Source organism: Puma concolor, chromosome A1 (assembly GCF_028749965.1).
Source record: "Puma concolor isolate L17-30 chromosome A1, mPumCon1.1.hap2, whole genome shotgun sequence".
Classification (NCBI taxonomy): domain Eukaryota; kingdom Metazoa; phylum Chordata; class Mammalia; order Carnivora; family Felidae; genus Puma; species Puma concolor.
In genome coordinates, this window is record NC_141667.1 from 43,331,204 (window position 1) to 43,348,256 (window position 17,053).

At 54.3% G+C, this 17,053-nt stretch overlaps 1 protein-coding gene across 1 annotated transcript in view; it reads right to left on the reverse strand.

Annotated features, from left to right (window-relative positions):
- Positions 1–16,546, reverse strand: part of CSF1R (colony stimulating factor 1 receptor) — a 29,720-nt gene extending 13,174 nt beyond the window's left edge. Inside the window, exons 1-9 of the mRNA XM_086707917.1 lie at positions 16,325–16,546; positions 12,182–12,439; positions 11,458–11,742; positions 9,676–9,812; positions 8,867–9,026; positions 4,900–5,086; positions 2,224–2,339; positions 1,950–2,070; positions 1,669–1,856 (exon numbers count right to left, since the gene is read on the reverse strand). Of these exons, the coding sequence (XP_086564043.1) occupies positions 1,669–1,856; positions 1,950–2,070; positions 2,224–2,339; positions 4,900–5,086; positions 8,867–9,026; positions 9,676–9,812; positions 11,458–11,742; positions 12,182–12,439; positions 16,325–16,472 (1,600 nt within the window). The 5' untranslated portion in view covers positions 16,473–16,546. The remainder of the gene's footprint in view (positions 1–1,668; positions 1,857–1,949; positions 2,071–2,223; positions 2,340–4,899; positions 5,087–8,866; positions 9,027–9,675; positions 9,813–11,457; positions 11,743–12,181; positions 12,440–16,324) is intronic.
- Between the last annotated feature and the right edge of the window lie 507 nt (positions 16,547–17,053).

A 17,053-nucleotide genomic window follows, 5' to 3' on the forward strand; every position in this document is an offset into this window, starting at 1 on the left:
TGACTGAGCAGTCTTCTCCCCCAGAAGCCCCAGACCCTCACAAAGCCTTCCTGTAGACCCGCCCCCAGCCAGGGGCGGGGAGGACGGCCTCTCCAGTTCTGCTCATGCCTCGCCCCAAACCCTGCCCGAAGTCACAGCGTCTGTGGCTGGGGAACCCCTCAGGTCGTGCAGTACCCACTCCTGCCAGTGCAAGGAGCCTCTGCAGCAAGCTGGCTTAGTACCGGCTGTGGCTTCCACGCACACGTGCGCGTGCGCGCACGCGCGCGCGCGCGCGCGCACACACACACACACACACACACACACACACACACACACACACACTAGTGATGGGTGTTCAGCTCCTACGCCTTTGGGCAGCTCTGGGCAGCTCAGACAGACAGACCTGGAGGTTAGACTGAACTCTGCCTTCCCAGCATTTCCCTGCTGCTTCCTCGAGGGCCCTTTGGAACCACACAGCCCTTCTAAGGGTCTGAAAGCCTGGCTCATGGCCACTGGCTCTCTTCTTCCCAGACCAATAACCTTAGTTCTTTCAATGCGTTTGAAGGACGTAACTTCCATTTTCCACATCAACACCAGCGTGGTTCTGAGGCCAGATCTCACCTCTGCCACTTAGGAGGTGTGTGACATTGAACGTGTGTGACTTCTCCCTAAGCCTCAGGTTCATCATCTCCCAAGCGGGAAGGAAAATAGTGCCAACCTCCTGGGGTCATGTGAGCTCGCTGAGATAATGACTGTAAGGTGCTTAGCACAATGCCTGGCACAGGGTAAGCATGCAGTGAAATGTCAGTATGGTCTTTTTAATATAGGACCACCAGCAGTGAGACAGAGCAGCCACGGGCAGCTGCACGCGGAATCTGGCCCTGGTCGCAGCTGCCCCAAGGCACCTGAGGGGCCACCTCTGAGCCAGTCCGAGGCTCCCACTCTGTCCGTCTGCCCAGAGGGTCTCCCCGGGGCTTGCCACACAGTGGTGCTGAAACCTGGCTGTTGGAAGTCGGAAGGTGCTGTGGGTCTCTACGGCTCTGGGCCTCTCAGACCCAGACACCTGGAGCCTTTGTGCGACACAGAGAAAGGCACCCCTTCCTCTAAATGGACACAGCCTGTGTCAGCGCCCAGTGCTGGCCATCAGCCCCACCCTCCGACAGTGGCCCTGAATGGACGGAGCTGTGTCTCTGGAGGGAAGAGAGTCCAAGAGGGATGGAGAAGGCTGTCAAGGCTGGCCCTGGGGTGGGGATGGACTGTGTTCACTTGTTGCCTGTCTCTGTCACCAGGCTCTAAGCCCCATGGAGGCACTGCTCACCCGAGTGAGTGCTGGGCACATAGCAGATGCCACATATCCACACTTGTGAATTAGTGAGTGAGTTAAAGCGCAGGAAGATGAGCGGAGGGGCCAGACGAGGCCACGCTCCAGGCTGCTTTCTTTCTGGGCCTCACGGCTTGCTGCCCTTTGCCCTTCTCCTCCCTGTGTCTAGTCCCATGCGGTCCAGACTCCTCCACCTGGCCTCTTCAGGAGACCTTTGGTCAGGAGGCGCCTGGAATCAGACCCCAGGAGGTGGAACACGATGGGGCTGGGATCTGCTCCACTCTGGCACTCTGGCTCTGGCCTCCAGGGGGCTGGGGCAGTTTCCCGAGCCCGCCTCCCACCATGGGCTGGGAGGGGCAAAGGCTCACCTATAGAGATGGGCCAGAAGGTCTGGGAGCTGTTCCCCACGCTGTTGAAGGCTCTACACTCATATGTCCTGTTGTGTTCCAAGGTCCCGATGGCCAGCAGGCTATGGACGATCACCTCGTGGAAGGGCACTTGGCTCAGGACCTCAGAGTGTGAGTCCTCTAGGACCAGCCCTGCAGACTCATCACACCTGGGAAGAGCAGAGTGTGGCTTAGAGCTTTGGGATGCCCAGCCCCCCTTGGCTCCGCAGCCCGGGGTGAAGAAGGTAAGCAGAGCCACTTACCTATCGGTGTGGCTCCTGCACTGCAGCCACGTGACACTGGGCTGGGGGTACCCGGAGGCTTCACAGAGCAGTGTGTCCGAGCCATTGATGAGCGTCATCGTGACCCTTACCTCCGGGGGGTCTGAGGAGAAAGAGAGGAGCGGTAGAGGGAGGGATCAGCCCCAGAGGCCCCAACTCCCCTGTGTGACCACCCTGCGCTGAGCTGCTATCCCTCCATCACCCCCACCTGCAAGCCCCAGGGACCTTAGTGCCCAGCCCTCGCTCCATCACTCACATCGCAGGGTGAGCTCAAAGGTCAGGGCATTCTGGCCTCCAGCGTTTCGGGCCAAGAAGGAGTAGCGACCGGCCTCCGAGCGCTTCAGGCGAGGCAGGGAGAGGGTCGAGGTGTACCTGCACGAAAGGGGCAGGCCGTCTGGCGTGAACCCCAGTCCTGGTATGGCCCCTGCAGGACAGTGGGCTCAGACAACCTCCCTAAAGGGCTTTGTTTTATTTTTGGTAAAGCGTCCAGGGCACAAAGGCCTTGGCTAAGCCAGGTCCCCAGGCTGAGTGCCATTGAGACATGGGAAAACCAATCCAATTCCCTTAATTTCTTCTCTCGTTTATGAAGTGGTTTTGTTCCGAGGTTTAGTAGAAATGATGTCTGTGAGGTGCCGACCCTGGAAGGCACATTAGCTGCTATCTCTAAAGCACCAGCCCTGCCAGGAGGGACCGTGAGAGGGACGAGAGGCAGGATGTAGCCATGGGGCTACAGCAACCAGGGCTCAAGTCCTGGGGCTATCATTTCTTAGCTGTATGATCTTAGACAAGTACTCGCCCTCTCTGACCCTCTGTCTCCTTTTCTGTGAGGGCAACACTGATGGTAATTAATGCACAGATTTGGCCTGAGGATTAAAAGGACATATATTCGGGGTGCTTGACACAGAGCCCGACTCATTGTAGGTACGCAGTTTAATGGTGCCCTTTGCTGCAGAAAAGACCTGGAAGCAAATGAGAAAAATGTCAGTTATCCTCAGCTGATTCCAGGTAATTTTTTGTTTTTTTCTTTTCTTAAGCCCTATTTTGGCATTTGTCCGTAACGGACGTGCATAATTTAGGTAATAAATAAGTTGTTTAAAAATACATTATAGCATTTAATTATAAATCCTACTAGACTAAAACCCATGGTATGCAAAGGGCAATCTCTTCCAGCCAGAACTTTGGTGTCCAGAACCCCTGCACTCATCTGCTTGGTAAGCTGAAAGAATTTAACTTCTTTTTGCCGGACTCAAAGTCACCGTTATGAACACATCCATCACATGAGCTAAGTTTGGTGGCTGTTTGGTGCCCCGGGTTATCTGCCCTGTGCTGGATGGCCCCACGCTACTGCGTTTTGGGGGAGCTCCATGGTTTCTTTCCACAATGTCCCTGTTGCTTATGGACCAATGTTTCACCTGTCCCTGGACTGTCCCCCTCCCAGGGGTCTATAGGTTCCAGATTCAGAACTTCTGCTTTAGACAAGGGGAGGCTCGAAATCCTGACCAGAATGGGTGAGAAGGAAACTGAGAAGAGAAAAATGAGGACAAGGAAACATTTTTGTTCTGTTGAACATTTCGTTCTGTGCTGATTCTGACAACTGGAAAGCAGGAGTCCAGGATTTAATGAGGTCTGGGCTTCAGCAGCTAGAAAGAGAACCCCAGAGAGTTCTGGAGTTGGAAGACGGCTGAAGGATTATCTGCCCCAGGGGATGGTAAAAACATTTCCTTGCCTGAGTCAGTTATAATGAAAATACTGTTTGGGACTGTGTCAAGAAGGACTCCGAGGCTGCATTTGGACCCTGAGGGAAAGAGTTCAAAAATGGATTAGAATTAGAGATATCTATCAAGAGTGTGGGAGGGGAAGCGGTTGCACGCACAGCGCACGCTTGCTGTCCTTGAACGCTGGACTCTCGTTCAAATAGAAGCGGGTGAAGCAACTATCGCTTTGACACGTGCCATGGTGTTTCTCCCGTGGAGGAGACTCTCTCGTGTAGAAGTCTACATTGGTGAGGCCACTTTGGATGGGAAAGGAACACCCTGAGGACGTAAGGAGACAGGAAAAAGGGACTTCTAACATGTTGTGTTTGCGGGAGAAGCAAGAGTCTGGAAGTGGAGAGATGGGAGAAAAGAGGAGGTACAGTGAGATGGCACTTGGTGAGAAGAGTTTTGAGCCTGTGGACAAGAATAGCTAGTGAGAGGGGCGCCTGGGTGGCGCAGTCGGTTAAGCGTCCGACTTCAGCCAGGTCACGATCTCGCGGTCCGTGAGTTCGAGCCCCGCGTCGGGCTCTGGGCTGATGGCTCAGAGCCTGGAGCCTGTTTCCGATTCTGTGTCTCCCTCTCTCTCTGCCCCTCCCCCGTTCATGCTCTGTCTCTCTCTGTCCCAAAAATAAATAAACGTTGAAAAAAAAAAAAAAAAAAAAAAGAATAGCTAGTGAGAAATTCTCAGAAGCGGGCCACCACAGGCCTTTCAAGAACTTTTGATGTACACGTGATCATGTGATGTGAATTCTCTCTACCCCCCAAACCCATGTATGTGGCAGAGTCCCTGTGCAGTCCTTATTACGAGTGTGTTTAGTAGAAATCATGGAGCAGTGGTCTTCTGTATTTGGATCAGCCGCAAAAGAAGAGAATGAGATTAAGAGTTCTTGAGTGAGCAGGAGAGTGCACACCCCCAAGAAATGGTAGAGCTCTTGAGGAGGGCATTGGATCTCCCAAGGATGTGGGACAGAGGGGCAAGCCAATTTGATTTCAATCTCAAACACAGATGATTGATATCGAGGTTCTAAGATCAGGGAAAGTGAGACAGAGAAAGGGGAAGGGGTTTACTCAAGGTCACCAGCAAGGTTGAGACGTGACCCAGTCAGTGTCCTGCCTCCTGGCGGAAGCATTCCCCTTCTGGATGTGGGGCTCTCCAGATGGGAGCTGATAGGTGGTACCTGTATGTGTCCTTGATGGTGACAAAATCGAGCTTGTCCTGGTAGTCAGAGAAGGGTCCCAGATAGGTCCAGTTAAAACTTTCTAGGCCTGGGTAGGCCTCCACCTTGACTTGGAGATCAACCTTCTCACCCACAGTCACCTCCTGGAGGAGACTCTGCTCAGAGGTCAAGTTCAAGTAGGCACTCTCTGGAAAGCGTAACACATAAAGATCTGGCATTAGTGGGAAGATGTCTCAGTTGGTTTGTTCACTGGTGATCTACCCATTCATTCAGCCATTCAGCTGGACCCTTCCTGAGTTCCTACTATGTGCCAGGCACACAGCCCCCACCTCTAACCAAAACTTTCCCTCTGACATCTTCCTGCTTACCACTGCCCCACAGAAGCCCAAACTCTTCTCTTCACTGAGTCCCTGGGAGAACCTGGACAAATTTTGATTCTCCTTGCTACCTCTGCCTCCTTATCTGTATAACAAAGAGATTGAGTATATTTGTGTTGTTGTAACTTTTTGAAACTTTTTCAGTAGCAAAAACATAAAAATCTGCTGTTTTTTTCAGATGCCCTCACCTATTGCCCCTTCTCCCGGTAATAGTTCAGGCAGCGAGGCTTCCACATCCAGCTCTAAGCGGGCATGTGACTCAGGCCAGCCAGTCAAGGTGATGCCCCCTTTACACCAGTGAGTGGTTTGGTGTAGGCACTTGTGCCCATGGGTCCATGACACTTATTTCCATGATTTTTGTTGGAGCTCTGAGAAAGGAGAAGCCCTAATTCCACTCGGGTTGTCAAGCCTGATGCTGCTAGGGGGTCCCACAAGAAAAATGTACAGCTGAGAGTTGAGAAACAACTAGAAGCAACTAGATCCAATTTACCCGAAGCTCATATCCATGGGCTTTTTAGCTATAAGGCTGATGAAAATCCCCCCGTGATTAGGCCTGCTTAAGTTGGTTTCTGTTACCTGTGCCTGAAAGAGTCCTGACTAGTTTCTTCTAATTAAATCTTGCGTGAATTAAAATCAAGTTGCCGTGGTTGAATCTCAGGCAGAGGAGCTACGGCAAGAATCCCCATGTACTCAGCTTCTCCATGCCTCTAATGGAAGCCCCTGAAATGCTTTCTTAAATCCCCCAAGACTTTGCAAAAAGCTCTGGACTAGATGATATACAGGGGCTCCTCTCCTTACTCGGCTCCGTAAAATCTAATATTCACTCTTCTACCCTGTGATGTACCTGCTCCAAAGCCCCTGTGGGTTCCCATCACCTCCACTATACAGATATGCGTTTAAGGCTCTCTTCAATCAATTCTCCTCCTCAGGCCCATCTAGCTGTCTCCCCTCTTCCTACACACACACACACACACACACACACACACACACACAATGCTCCACCCCACCCATCTGGGTCTCCTAACATCCCATGAACACACCACACCGCAGCCATTCCAGCCAAGCTTGGAGGTTTTGTTCAAGCCACTTTCTCCCCCAGGAACACTGTCCTCTTCCTTTTTTCTATTTAGATCCTTCTCATCCTTCAAGGCTCCTCCCCACCAGGGGGTCTCCACCCACCACTCCAGGCCACAGGGAGCTCTCCCTCCTCTGGACTCCTGCCACCCTTCTAGACGACACATTCATGACGTACCACATCAACACTACTTTGCGCATCTGCCTCTCCCTTCGGCTGGTCATCTTTTCTATCCAACTAATCTGTGAGCTTCCTGGGTGAGGCTTTCGTCTTCTCTCTCCGACAGAGAACGTCTATCTATCCATCCTGCATCCATCCTCTCACCTCCTTCAGCACCACCCTTATCAAGCCACCGTAACCTCTAGCTTCGGCGACTGCAGTAGCCTCCTAACTGCCCACCCCGCCTCCATTTCCACCCTCAACAAAGTGGGTGAGAGTAAGTGTCACATTCCTTTACTCAAACCCACCCATGGGCACCCCATCTTTCTCAAGGGGAAAAGCCCAAGTCCTTACATTGGCTCACCGAGCTGAGCCCTGTGGAATCTGCCACCTTGCCCCCTCCCTCTTTGACTTCACCTTGTGCCACTCTTCCTCCCGAACTCTGCGCCAGCCACACCGGCTGACCTGTGCCTTGCGCGTGGTGAGCACAGTCCTGCCGTAAGGACAGTGCTTGCCGTCTGCCCGGGGCTCTGTTCTGCAGGATATCTGCCTGGCTTACCCCTTCCCCAACTTCAAGTCATTGCTCAAGTGTCAGCTTCCCAGTGAGACCTTCCTTGATGACTACCCGATTTAAAATTCTTTTTTAACGTTTATTCATTTTTGAGAGACAGAGATAGAGCATGAGTGGGGGAGAGGAAGAGACAGAGGGAGACACAGAATCCAAAGCAGTCTCCAGGCTCCGAGCTGTCAGCACAGAGCCCGACACGGGGCTCAAACCCACAAACTGTGAGATCATGACCTGAGCCGAAGCCGGACACTTAACCGCCTGAGCCGCCCAGGTGCCCCTTTTTTTATTATTATTTTTCACGTTTATTCATTTTTGAGAGAGCACGAGTGGGGGAGGGGCAGAGAGAGAGGGGGTGACCACCCGATTTGAAATAGCAACCCTATAGAATTGATTTGGTTTTCAGGATTTATTTTGCTCATTGCTGTCTCTTCCCAACTAAAGCACAAACTTCATGTGGGCAGGGGTCTCCGTGTCTTTGCAGCTGTATCCTCAGCATCCAGAACACTGTCTGACCAGAAGTGTTCATGGACACGAACGTTTATTGAGTGACTACTATAGACGTGCACTAGAAAACACATAGGATTAGAACTCTTAACTGGGGAACAATTCTTTGGGCTCCTCTCCTCCTTTACCCCCCACAGCTCCCAGCACAGAGTGGGGCCCACAGCAGAGGTCGCCGTCTACTGTGCATCTAGCCTAGTGCGGGTGCCATCATGGTGGTGACTGTCATGCTTCTCTCCCCTCCACCCCTCGTTTAATACACAAGTCATGGCCAGACCCAAATGACTCAGCCTGTCTTGACCTTTGCTTCTCCAGCCTCTGATCTTCCATCCAGTGCACAAGGCGTCAGACTGGCCTTCTCAGATAACATCTCCTGTGCACACTTAGGCAGCATTTACTCTGTGCCAGGGTATATCTACAGATTCACTTAATTCTCACAACAAACCTCTGAGACAGTTCCTGCTCATACCGTTAGTATCCCATTTTGCAGTGGAGCAAGCTGCTGGTCGTTAGCAGGGTCAGCTTGGAGTGCTGCCTGGGAGTGTGGGCTCCCGGCCGCCACGAAGCACCCCACCACGCAGCCTGATCCCGCCATTCTCCTCTAAAGCTCTCAATGACTTCCAACCGGATATGATGCAAACTACCCGCCCATTTTACTGGCTGGATACCGCCTCCATCTCTGCACCTCCTTGGCCACTTGTCACACCCCTCCACATCCCTGCCATTGTCAACTTCTTTTGATGCCTGAAATGCCCTCCGCTCCCTTTACCTTTGGGCCTGACATACGCGGTGTGGTTCCTCTTCCTTTCCCACCCTTCTACCTAGCTAACCTACCTCCATTCTTTTGGGCCTAGCTTAGGCCACACTGTCCAAGCCAGGATTGGGGGACCCCCTTGGTGTTCCCAGGACACCCCGTACTTCCTGCCTGATCACACTGGGTGAGCATTGTCTGCTCCTGTGTCCATCTGACGTGAGTGTTGCAGGCATGAAGGAATGAATGAGGGAGTGAGCCGCAAAGTAGGTCCCTCCTGGACACCGATCACAAAACAAAATGCAGTAATGCACTGTAGGAGCTCCAGGGAGGAAGCGAGGGATTCTGGGGGAGGATTTGGGAAGGACTCCAGAGGTGTGGCTCCCTAGCCAGGCCCAAGATAAGGGAAATCTAGCGCAGGTGTTCTTAACAGCGTCTCCTCATTCTCCACCATCAGCCCCCTCCTTCCCAATCCCCTTATACACCCCCTCACCTCAGGATCCCCGTCAACCCTCCCCCATCACCCCAATGCTCACCTACCACCCGGAAGACCATGGAGGCGGAGTGGTTGCCCCAGGCGTTGGTGGCCGTGCAGGAGTAGTTGCCAGCATCTTGGAAGCTCACGTGATCGAGGTTGAGGGTCAGGACTTTTTGGTAACGGTTATCATGGAAGTCGGATTGTTGAGAGATTGTGAGCTGTAGCCAGAAGGAATGGAAATGCTATACCAGGGTTGTTGAGGGATTAGAAAACTCTAGGTTCAAATCCTCAGCCTTTAAAGATTACTATCTGCCTTTTCTTGGGCAAGGGACTGAACTCTGAGCCTCAGTTTCTTCATCTGTAAAATGGCACTAACACTGGCCCCTGCTCCTAGGGTTGTAGTGAAGAACAACGAACGATTACACGTAAATGGGGGTAGAGTTGTGCTTGGCACAACATAGGCACAGTGGGACAGGAAGGGGCTCTTAGATGCAGCCCCAAACCATTCCCTTTTACTCCCTCTGCTTCCCTCTCACCTTTATATTCCTGGGCTTCAAGGTGGCCTAGGAACCCCTTGCTAAGTCAGAAATGAACTGACCTCTGACTCTTGTCAACAGGCTGGGGCAAAGGTCATGGGACAAGGGGGTAGAGTACCACCTCCCTTCCCCTACAAGATTCAATGACATGAGCCTGAATCCTGGTCCTGAATCAGCTGTTGACGAGCAACGGGTGCACTCCCCTCTCTGGGCCTGGCCCATGCCCTCAGTCTAGAGAGCCAGCTCCCAGCGAGGCTGGGCTCGGTCCTGCCAGGCCTGGTGTGCTGGCAGGGTGGGCACACTTCACCCTGCTGTCTCCCCAGGGACTGACCTTGGTGTCTCCATGACGGAGGGAGACGTCAAAGTTAACATCAATGTTGCTGGCTGAGCACACGATCTGGGCAGCCTCTCCTTGAATCCGCACCAGCTCTGCAGGCTCCAGCGTCAACGTCGCAGGCCCGGAGATGTCTGAGGCCAAGGGAAGCAACCCATGAACACCCAGGCCTGAGCCGTTGCTCTGCTCAGGGCCAGGCTACTGGCTGGGGCCCCCACCATGCTCCCATCCCAAATCCTGGGGGTGGGGGGTCAGCCTTGAGGCCCCAGACAGCAAATCCTGTCTTTTGTACAGACTCTCTGAAGTCCACTTCCCTTCATCACCTCACCTCTCCCCAGTGTCACCCCGTTTTCTGCTTTGGATTCCTGCAACAGCCACTTGGAAGGCCCCCACTCCCCCTCTGACCCCTGTACAACCCAGATGCCTCACAGCAGCCCAAGTGAGCTCTTAAGAATGTAAATTGCGTCACGTCTGTGTCCTGGGCCAGTATCGGGCGGCTTCCCACTGCTCTCGGGATACAAGCCCGGGCCCATTACTGACCGCTGAGCACCTGCCGCCTGGTGCTCACCACCCTGCAGCCGCACCGGCCTTCCCACCTCACACACTGTACACTCGCCCGCCCTCCCGGAGCTTTCCCTTCAACGCTGCGAGTGGGTGGCCGCTCTCTTCCTTCAGATCTTTCGCTCAGAGAAGCCGTCTGTGACCAGTCAGCTGAATTCGCCTCACCCCACCCCACACACATCCAGCTTTCTCCGGCTTGGTTTCTTGTTCATCCCAGTTGAAACGTTATTTGCTCTCTAGTCTGTTTCTCCTGGAAAGATGTGAAATCCCCAAAGGCGACATCCCCAGCAGCCAGGACAGTGCCTGATATAGAGCAGGTGTTGAATTAAAGTTCATGGCTATTGCTGTCATTGGAAGAAGATCTAATCCAGTTTCGCAAGGTCCAGAGACACTAAGGGACTCATCCAAGGTCACCAGGGCTCCAGGGCCCTGCCAGATGGAGTGCGGGGAAAGAGACCTGAGGACTTCCTCTGTCCACACAGTGGGGTCCTGTGACTTCCTGAACAGGTTTCATGGCCTTAAAACCCCAGGGCATTGGGCCAACCATACCACTCTAACCCTGGCCCTCATTGCAGGGACCTGATTCCTGTCTCAAGCCCAGGTGTCGAGCCTGTTACACCAGTCATTCCAGAAACCAGAATCCAGTCCATCAGCCTAGCCAGGGCAAGGGGGAAAGGAGTGAAATTTCACCACACCACTGTCACCCCCACAGTGAGAGCCTTCCTGTGTGCCCACACCCACCTCCCCAGCACTCAGCTCCCCACCCTTCCTGCGTGTGCCCAGCACCTGGCACCAGGCCGGCACCGAGTGGGAAATCCATGTCTGAGGGTGTGGGGCCGCTTTGGGCCCTCCTCCTGTTCCTGGAACATTCAGGGCCTGTTCCCACCTCATGGCTTCGTACCTGCTGTTTCCTCTGCCGAGGCACAGCTTCGCACAGCCACCTGCTCCCCATCATTCATAGTTCAGCTCGAATAAAATGGCACCCTCTCAGAGAAGCTCCCCTCCCACACACACCCTCTCCTCCATCACCTTGTGAGACCATCTGCATAGCGTGTCTCATGAGCTGAGGTCACTTCCCAGCAGGTGCCCCATGGGCGACCATGGTACAATTGGAAGGAAGAAGCCCAAGAAGGGGGCACCCCGTTACTCTCCATCAGGCCCGGGCCCTGCCGCAGCTCGTACGTCTGCTGGCTCTCTGGCCCTCCCGGCCCCACGCACCTTTCTGCACTTTAAGCCAGATGCCCATCGATGTCACCGTCCTGCCGTCTACTCGCGCACTGCATTGGTAGACGTGATTCTCAATGAACTTGGCCTTGTGGATGGTGAAGCCATGCCAGGGCGAGAAGGAATAGTTGGTTTGGCGCAAGACGGGCCGGCCACGCACCCGCACCAGCGAGACGCCTGCCTCCAACGCTGGGTCAGTAAGCAGGCAGGGCAGCAACGCATCCTGACCTTCCAACACCGTCACTTCCTGGGCCAGCACCTTCCAAGGCCGAGCAGGGTCTGGGGCAGAGGGGATACAGGGTTACAACTGTCCTCTCTCCACCAGGCCGAGTGGTCCCTGAACCCTGGGGACAGGGAGGCTCAGAGAAGCTGATCGTTTGCCTGAGGTCACACAATACCAGAGAAGCTCAGCCGGTGCTTTACAGTGGGGACACTGGAGCCAGGTTCAGCCCTATTACTTGAAGCTGTGCGACTGTGGGCAAATGACTCAACCCCACCAGCCTCTGGAAAATGGCTGTAATCATGGAGCCTACCTCACAGGGTTATTATGAGGACTACATCAAACTGGAAGGACTGCACAGGTTTTTGTTAATGGCAGGCACTCAGTACATGTGGAACTGGCTTCTTATGGCTGTGAATATTAGGGCCCAGCCCTCCCGCCCATTCCCAGTGGGACCTGTTGGGCCGGGCCTCTTGGGGGTGGGCTCAGAGTCCTCACCTTTGACATAGAGGTGGATGGTGGCATTGCCCCCCTGGGGGTTTCCAGGCTCAGTGCAGTGATAGGTCCCCGTGTTTTGGAAGGTGGCATTATTCGTGGTCAGGATGCTGCTGGGGGGATCGAGGTCCAGGTTCCAGTGCGGGGAGATGGGGCCGTCCCATTCCACGCTGCCGTTGCCCACACATCGCAGGGTCACTGTTGTGCCTGGCTCCACGACCAGCTCAGGGCCGCTGGGCTGTATCACTGGGACCCCTTGAGCTGGGGTTGGGGGGTGGCAAATAGACAGAAGTGAGGCCCGAGGAGACGCTTCCTGGTCTGATGATCCTGGCCTCTGAGATGGGGAGTGCCCTGGCAGGGGTGGTGCGAGTGCTGGCATTCAGCTGTGATTTGGAATCACCTTACACAAGTCCCTGTCCCCTCTGTCATGTGCTCAGCCCCCACCCCCACCCCCACCTCAAACCTGCTTGGGGACGGCTTGATGTCCAGCAGCCCCCTCCTCTGAGAAACGGAGACTGGGAGCTTTCTCAGCTTCTAGTCACCTGCTGTCCCACGGGGTCTCCCCCAGACTCCTGCCTCAGTCTTCCCAGCCTCCCCAGGGGTTGACCCCTTCGGCCCCATGGACGAAGCAAGCCGTATCCCTTGTGCCAAGCCCAGGACGTGGCTCCAAGCAGGAGACTCAAACAAGCAAAGGAAAAGACAAATGGATGGAATGTTCATGGCAAAGTCCTCTGACTTAATCTATATGGGAAAGAAGAAAAGGGTCATAGGATCTCAGCCCAGCAGTGTTAGAAGGGTTCTGAGAGTCTTCTGTCATGCCCGCTCCCACCATTGGACATCTGGTCTGCAGCACAGGGGGATGGTTCAGAGGCTCTGTGCCTCAGTTGCCCCACCTATAAAATGGAGGCAACAATTTGTACCCATTTATTGGGATGCTGGGAGGTTTAAATGCATGGAAAGCCTTTGGGACCTCACCTGTCACCAAATAAATAGTAAGGATTGGTCAGCAGTCCAGCCCAGCACCCCAGCACTGCTCTGTTTACTAGGAAGCCAATCTCTTTTAAGGAACATTTGCTTGAAGGAGAAAAGAGAACTTGCAGCCCATATCAGGCCCTCCGGGAAGAAGGCCCGCTGCCTCTGCAGTGTCAGCATTTTTCCAGGGCTGAAAATAGGGGCAAAGGAGGGAAGTGAGAGCTGATTCAAGGCCTTGGGGGGGCTGCCAGGCGCCCCTGAGCCTGTGTGGGCGGAAGCACATTGCTGGCGTCCAGCCCGGCCCCCCGTTTCCGCTCAGCCTGCAGCCCTTCCCCCCACGGACGCTCTCACTTCTGTTTCCTGGCCCTCCTGGCTACTGTCCCCTCTCCAGGGGCGAGACCCCCAGGAGAGGGAGTGCCGCCTGCCGCACACTGGAACATTCTGGGTTGCAGGTCCTGGCTCTCCCACTGACCAACTGGGTGCTCCCGATGAATCTGACCCCTCTACTCTAGTGACAGGGACAGGGACAGGGACACTCCTCCCCCCAGGGAATTGGCTGAATTCAGGGTGTCTCACTGTCCTGCACGAAAGTCCCTCAAATGGTTATTTCCACCCCATCCCCACCACAGACTTCAAAATTGGAAAGATCTTCCCTGTCAAATTATTTCAGGATGACCCAAGTTCTGTTTTGATTTTATACCCATCAGAGGCGCGGGTTGCCTCTCTGCCTGAGCCTCTGATCAGCATGAAGAATTGAGCGAACTGGTGAATTCTGCCAAGCCCGCCCGACACCTGGGGGTTTTTATCCCTCCTGGGCCACGTGACCACCAGGGAGAGGGGCAGGTGCCATTTCTGGCAGGCTGTCCCCAAATCCCAACAGAGCTGGTGCTGCCCCATTACAGCCGCAGCAGTGCGGCGACCCCCACCCCGGGGTTTTACTGCAGGTGAGAGCTTGGACTATGGGGTCACACCCCCTTGGTCTGAAACTTGGTTCTCCCTGATGCTGGGTAGGTCACTTATCCTCTCTGACCCTCAGCTGCTCTTCCATCCAATGGGATTAGTCCGTTTCTACCTCTGAGGTCTTGGGAGGATTCGATGAGGTAATACGCAGTCCTTGTCTCAGTCAACTGCTGGTGGCCTGGACTACTGCTTCAGTGGAGACATTTCTAACCCCCCTTCTGGTCCTGACACTCTAATATCTAAAGTTTTGAACCTTTAAAGGTCACAGTCTGTGACCGTACCATCGGCGATCTCGGATTCTGTGATTCTTGCTGTGGTCCCCTTCTGCACCTGCCTGGTCTCACAGGCACCTTCTCCCTTCCCCTCCCCTGCCCTGTCTCTCTAGTGGCTGTCTCGGCTTCCTGGAAACGTGGTCAGAGAAATGTGTCCTGTTTTGTCTTGTCCTGTTGTCCCGGATATTCATGCAGAGCAAGGCTGACACCCTCAACTTCTGCCCCTAACTTCCCCCTGCTGGCTTGGCCAGTGGGAGAGCCTGCTCAGGCCAGTCCTCCTTGGGCTGGGGGCTGGGGCTTGGCAGACACTGACCAAGGTCCCCTTCTGTGCCTGTCTCTCATCTCAGCTCCCAGGGTGTCCCCCAACTTCCACTCCTCTCCCTCAACCCACACACACATGGCACTCCAAGGCCTGGGACGTAGCCCCCTCATCAGACCGGGATCTTAAGGAGCCTCTAACCATCTCTAGGGTGTTCAGAGCCTGGCCCTTGACTCCCTCACAGCAGCCCTCACCCGCCACTCACTCATGACTGGTCTGTTGGGCTAAAAGCTGAGGCTTCCAGCTTGCTGCCTCCCATCTTTTCCTTCTTCTGGGTCTGGAGGCTGGACAACCTCCCCACCCCCAACAGGGTTCCACAGGCAAATTCTGGGCATGAAGACAGGACAAGGCAGTGAAATAAAACCCATAGAACTTTCTAGAGAGAGTGGAATAGTTTTATCTTAATTGGGATGGTGGGTACAGAAACGTATATGTTTGTCAAACCTCATCAGGCTGTATATTTAAGAATCTGTACATTCTACTGCAAGTAAATTACATCTCAATTAAAAAAACAAAAACAACCAGACACACTCAAGCCCAGAGACGTTGGGCCAGAAAAAGACCTTCAGTGGGGTGGGCCATCTCCTCATCGGGGACTAGACGTACCTCCTCCCCAGGATCCTGCAGCCCCAGAACTGTGAGGAGGCCAGAGCTGATGCTGCCTTCCCACCCTACTCCAGGCCTACCCTGGCCCAAGATACCTCCAAATAAGCATGTGATCAAATAGAACTGTAGCTATAAGCCAGGCCACCAGTCCCTCGCCTCCAGTTAGGCACCCTCCTGGGAAGGAGATTCTTACCAGTGTGGCTCTACCAGAGAGTTGGAGGCAGGGTAGCAGCCTACGTCTGGGAGGGTTCTGGCCAGGGAGTCCCTCACTGCCCTCCCCCCAGCCCCCCCCCCCCCCACCGCCCCAGGCCCTCCTCTCATCTCCTCCCAAATTCACCTCACCTGAGCCCTGGGCCAGAGAGGCTAACCTCTTATCTCTCCTTCCAGCCCCTTCCCCAAGCCTCTGGAGGAATGATCCTCCCCCCTCTGGCCTTTCCAAGTTGGGTCCTGCCTACTCTCCACGGCTCATGGGCTGGCAGAATTGGCAGAGCCATCAGGAGCTCTCTAGGGCCTCCCTACTAGGCATAGGTCTGGACCAGCAGCTTTGGCCTCTCCTAGGAGCTTGTTAGAAGTGCAGAATCTCACGTTGTACCTGGGACCCACTGAGTCAGGATGTGCATTGTGACAAGATCCCCAGGTAATCTGTATGCATAGCAAAGTTTGAAAAGCATCGTTTTAGTCTAGTTCACCACTGCCCCCAACACCTGCCATTGGATAGATGAGGACACAGCAGCCCTGAGAGCATCAGGGGCTTGTTCAGGACACATGGTGAGCCAACATCTTAGCTGGAATGGATCCACAGCCCTGGCTGGGCTGGTTCCACCCCACCCATACCCTCTTTTCCTCCGCTGCCTTTCCAAAGCAGATACCTGCAAACCTGTAGTCCAGGCTGGGAGAGATGCAGGCACAGAGTGGGGACACCCGTGAGGAGCAGGGGTTTACAGAGTCCTTGCACAGGGGCCGCCTGTGTCACTCATTTCTGCCCCCCCCCCCAACCCCCAGAGTCCCTGGTCTTACCATGCCAAGCTGTGGCCACCAGCAGGACCAGCAGAGCCCTTGGGCCCATGGCCTCAGTGGGGAGGCAGCAGGATGATGCAGGGCAGAGGGGTGGGCAAGGCCCTGGAGTCTCAGCGCTAGCTCCGTAGTGACCAGGACCACTGGGCATACGTTCCTCTCTGCTGTACTGGCTGTTTCTCTTGTTTTCCTCTTCCTCCTCCTCCTCCTTGGGCTGATCCCCTTCTTCCCCTTTTAGCTAGGCAAGGCAACCACAGAGTTTGGAAATCTTGGGTCTTTAGAAGAAAACAAAGCCATGACCCCCAGGGGGAGGGGTTGGAGTCTAGGACAGGGCCAGTCTGAGCCTGGGGGAGCTGGCTAAGTTTAGGGCCCTTCTGAAACCACCTCCCAAGGATCCTGGCAGAAGAGACATGCCCAAGGTCAAGCAGACAGTCAGTAGCACAAAGGGAGGGGTCTCCAGAGTGGCCAGACAGCTCTGGCTTAGCCAGAAGGAAAGTTAGGTTGGTCTGGGAGAGCTTCATGATAGAAGCAAGAAACTTCTATTTACAGGACACTCCCCAGCTGAGCCCTTTACATTCACTGATTCCTCTGGTTCCTGTAGAACCTTTATGTGATGGGTACTATTGCCATTCCCATTTTGCAAATGGAAAGACTGAGGCTCGGAGAGATCAAGCATCTTAAACTTCTCCATAGTTACATGGCTACCAGATGGCAGAGGTGGGATTTTGATCT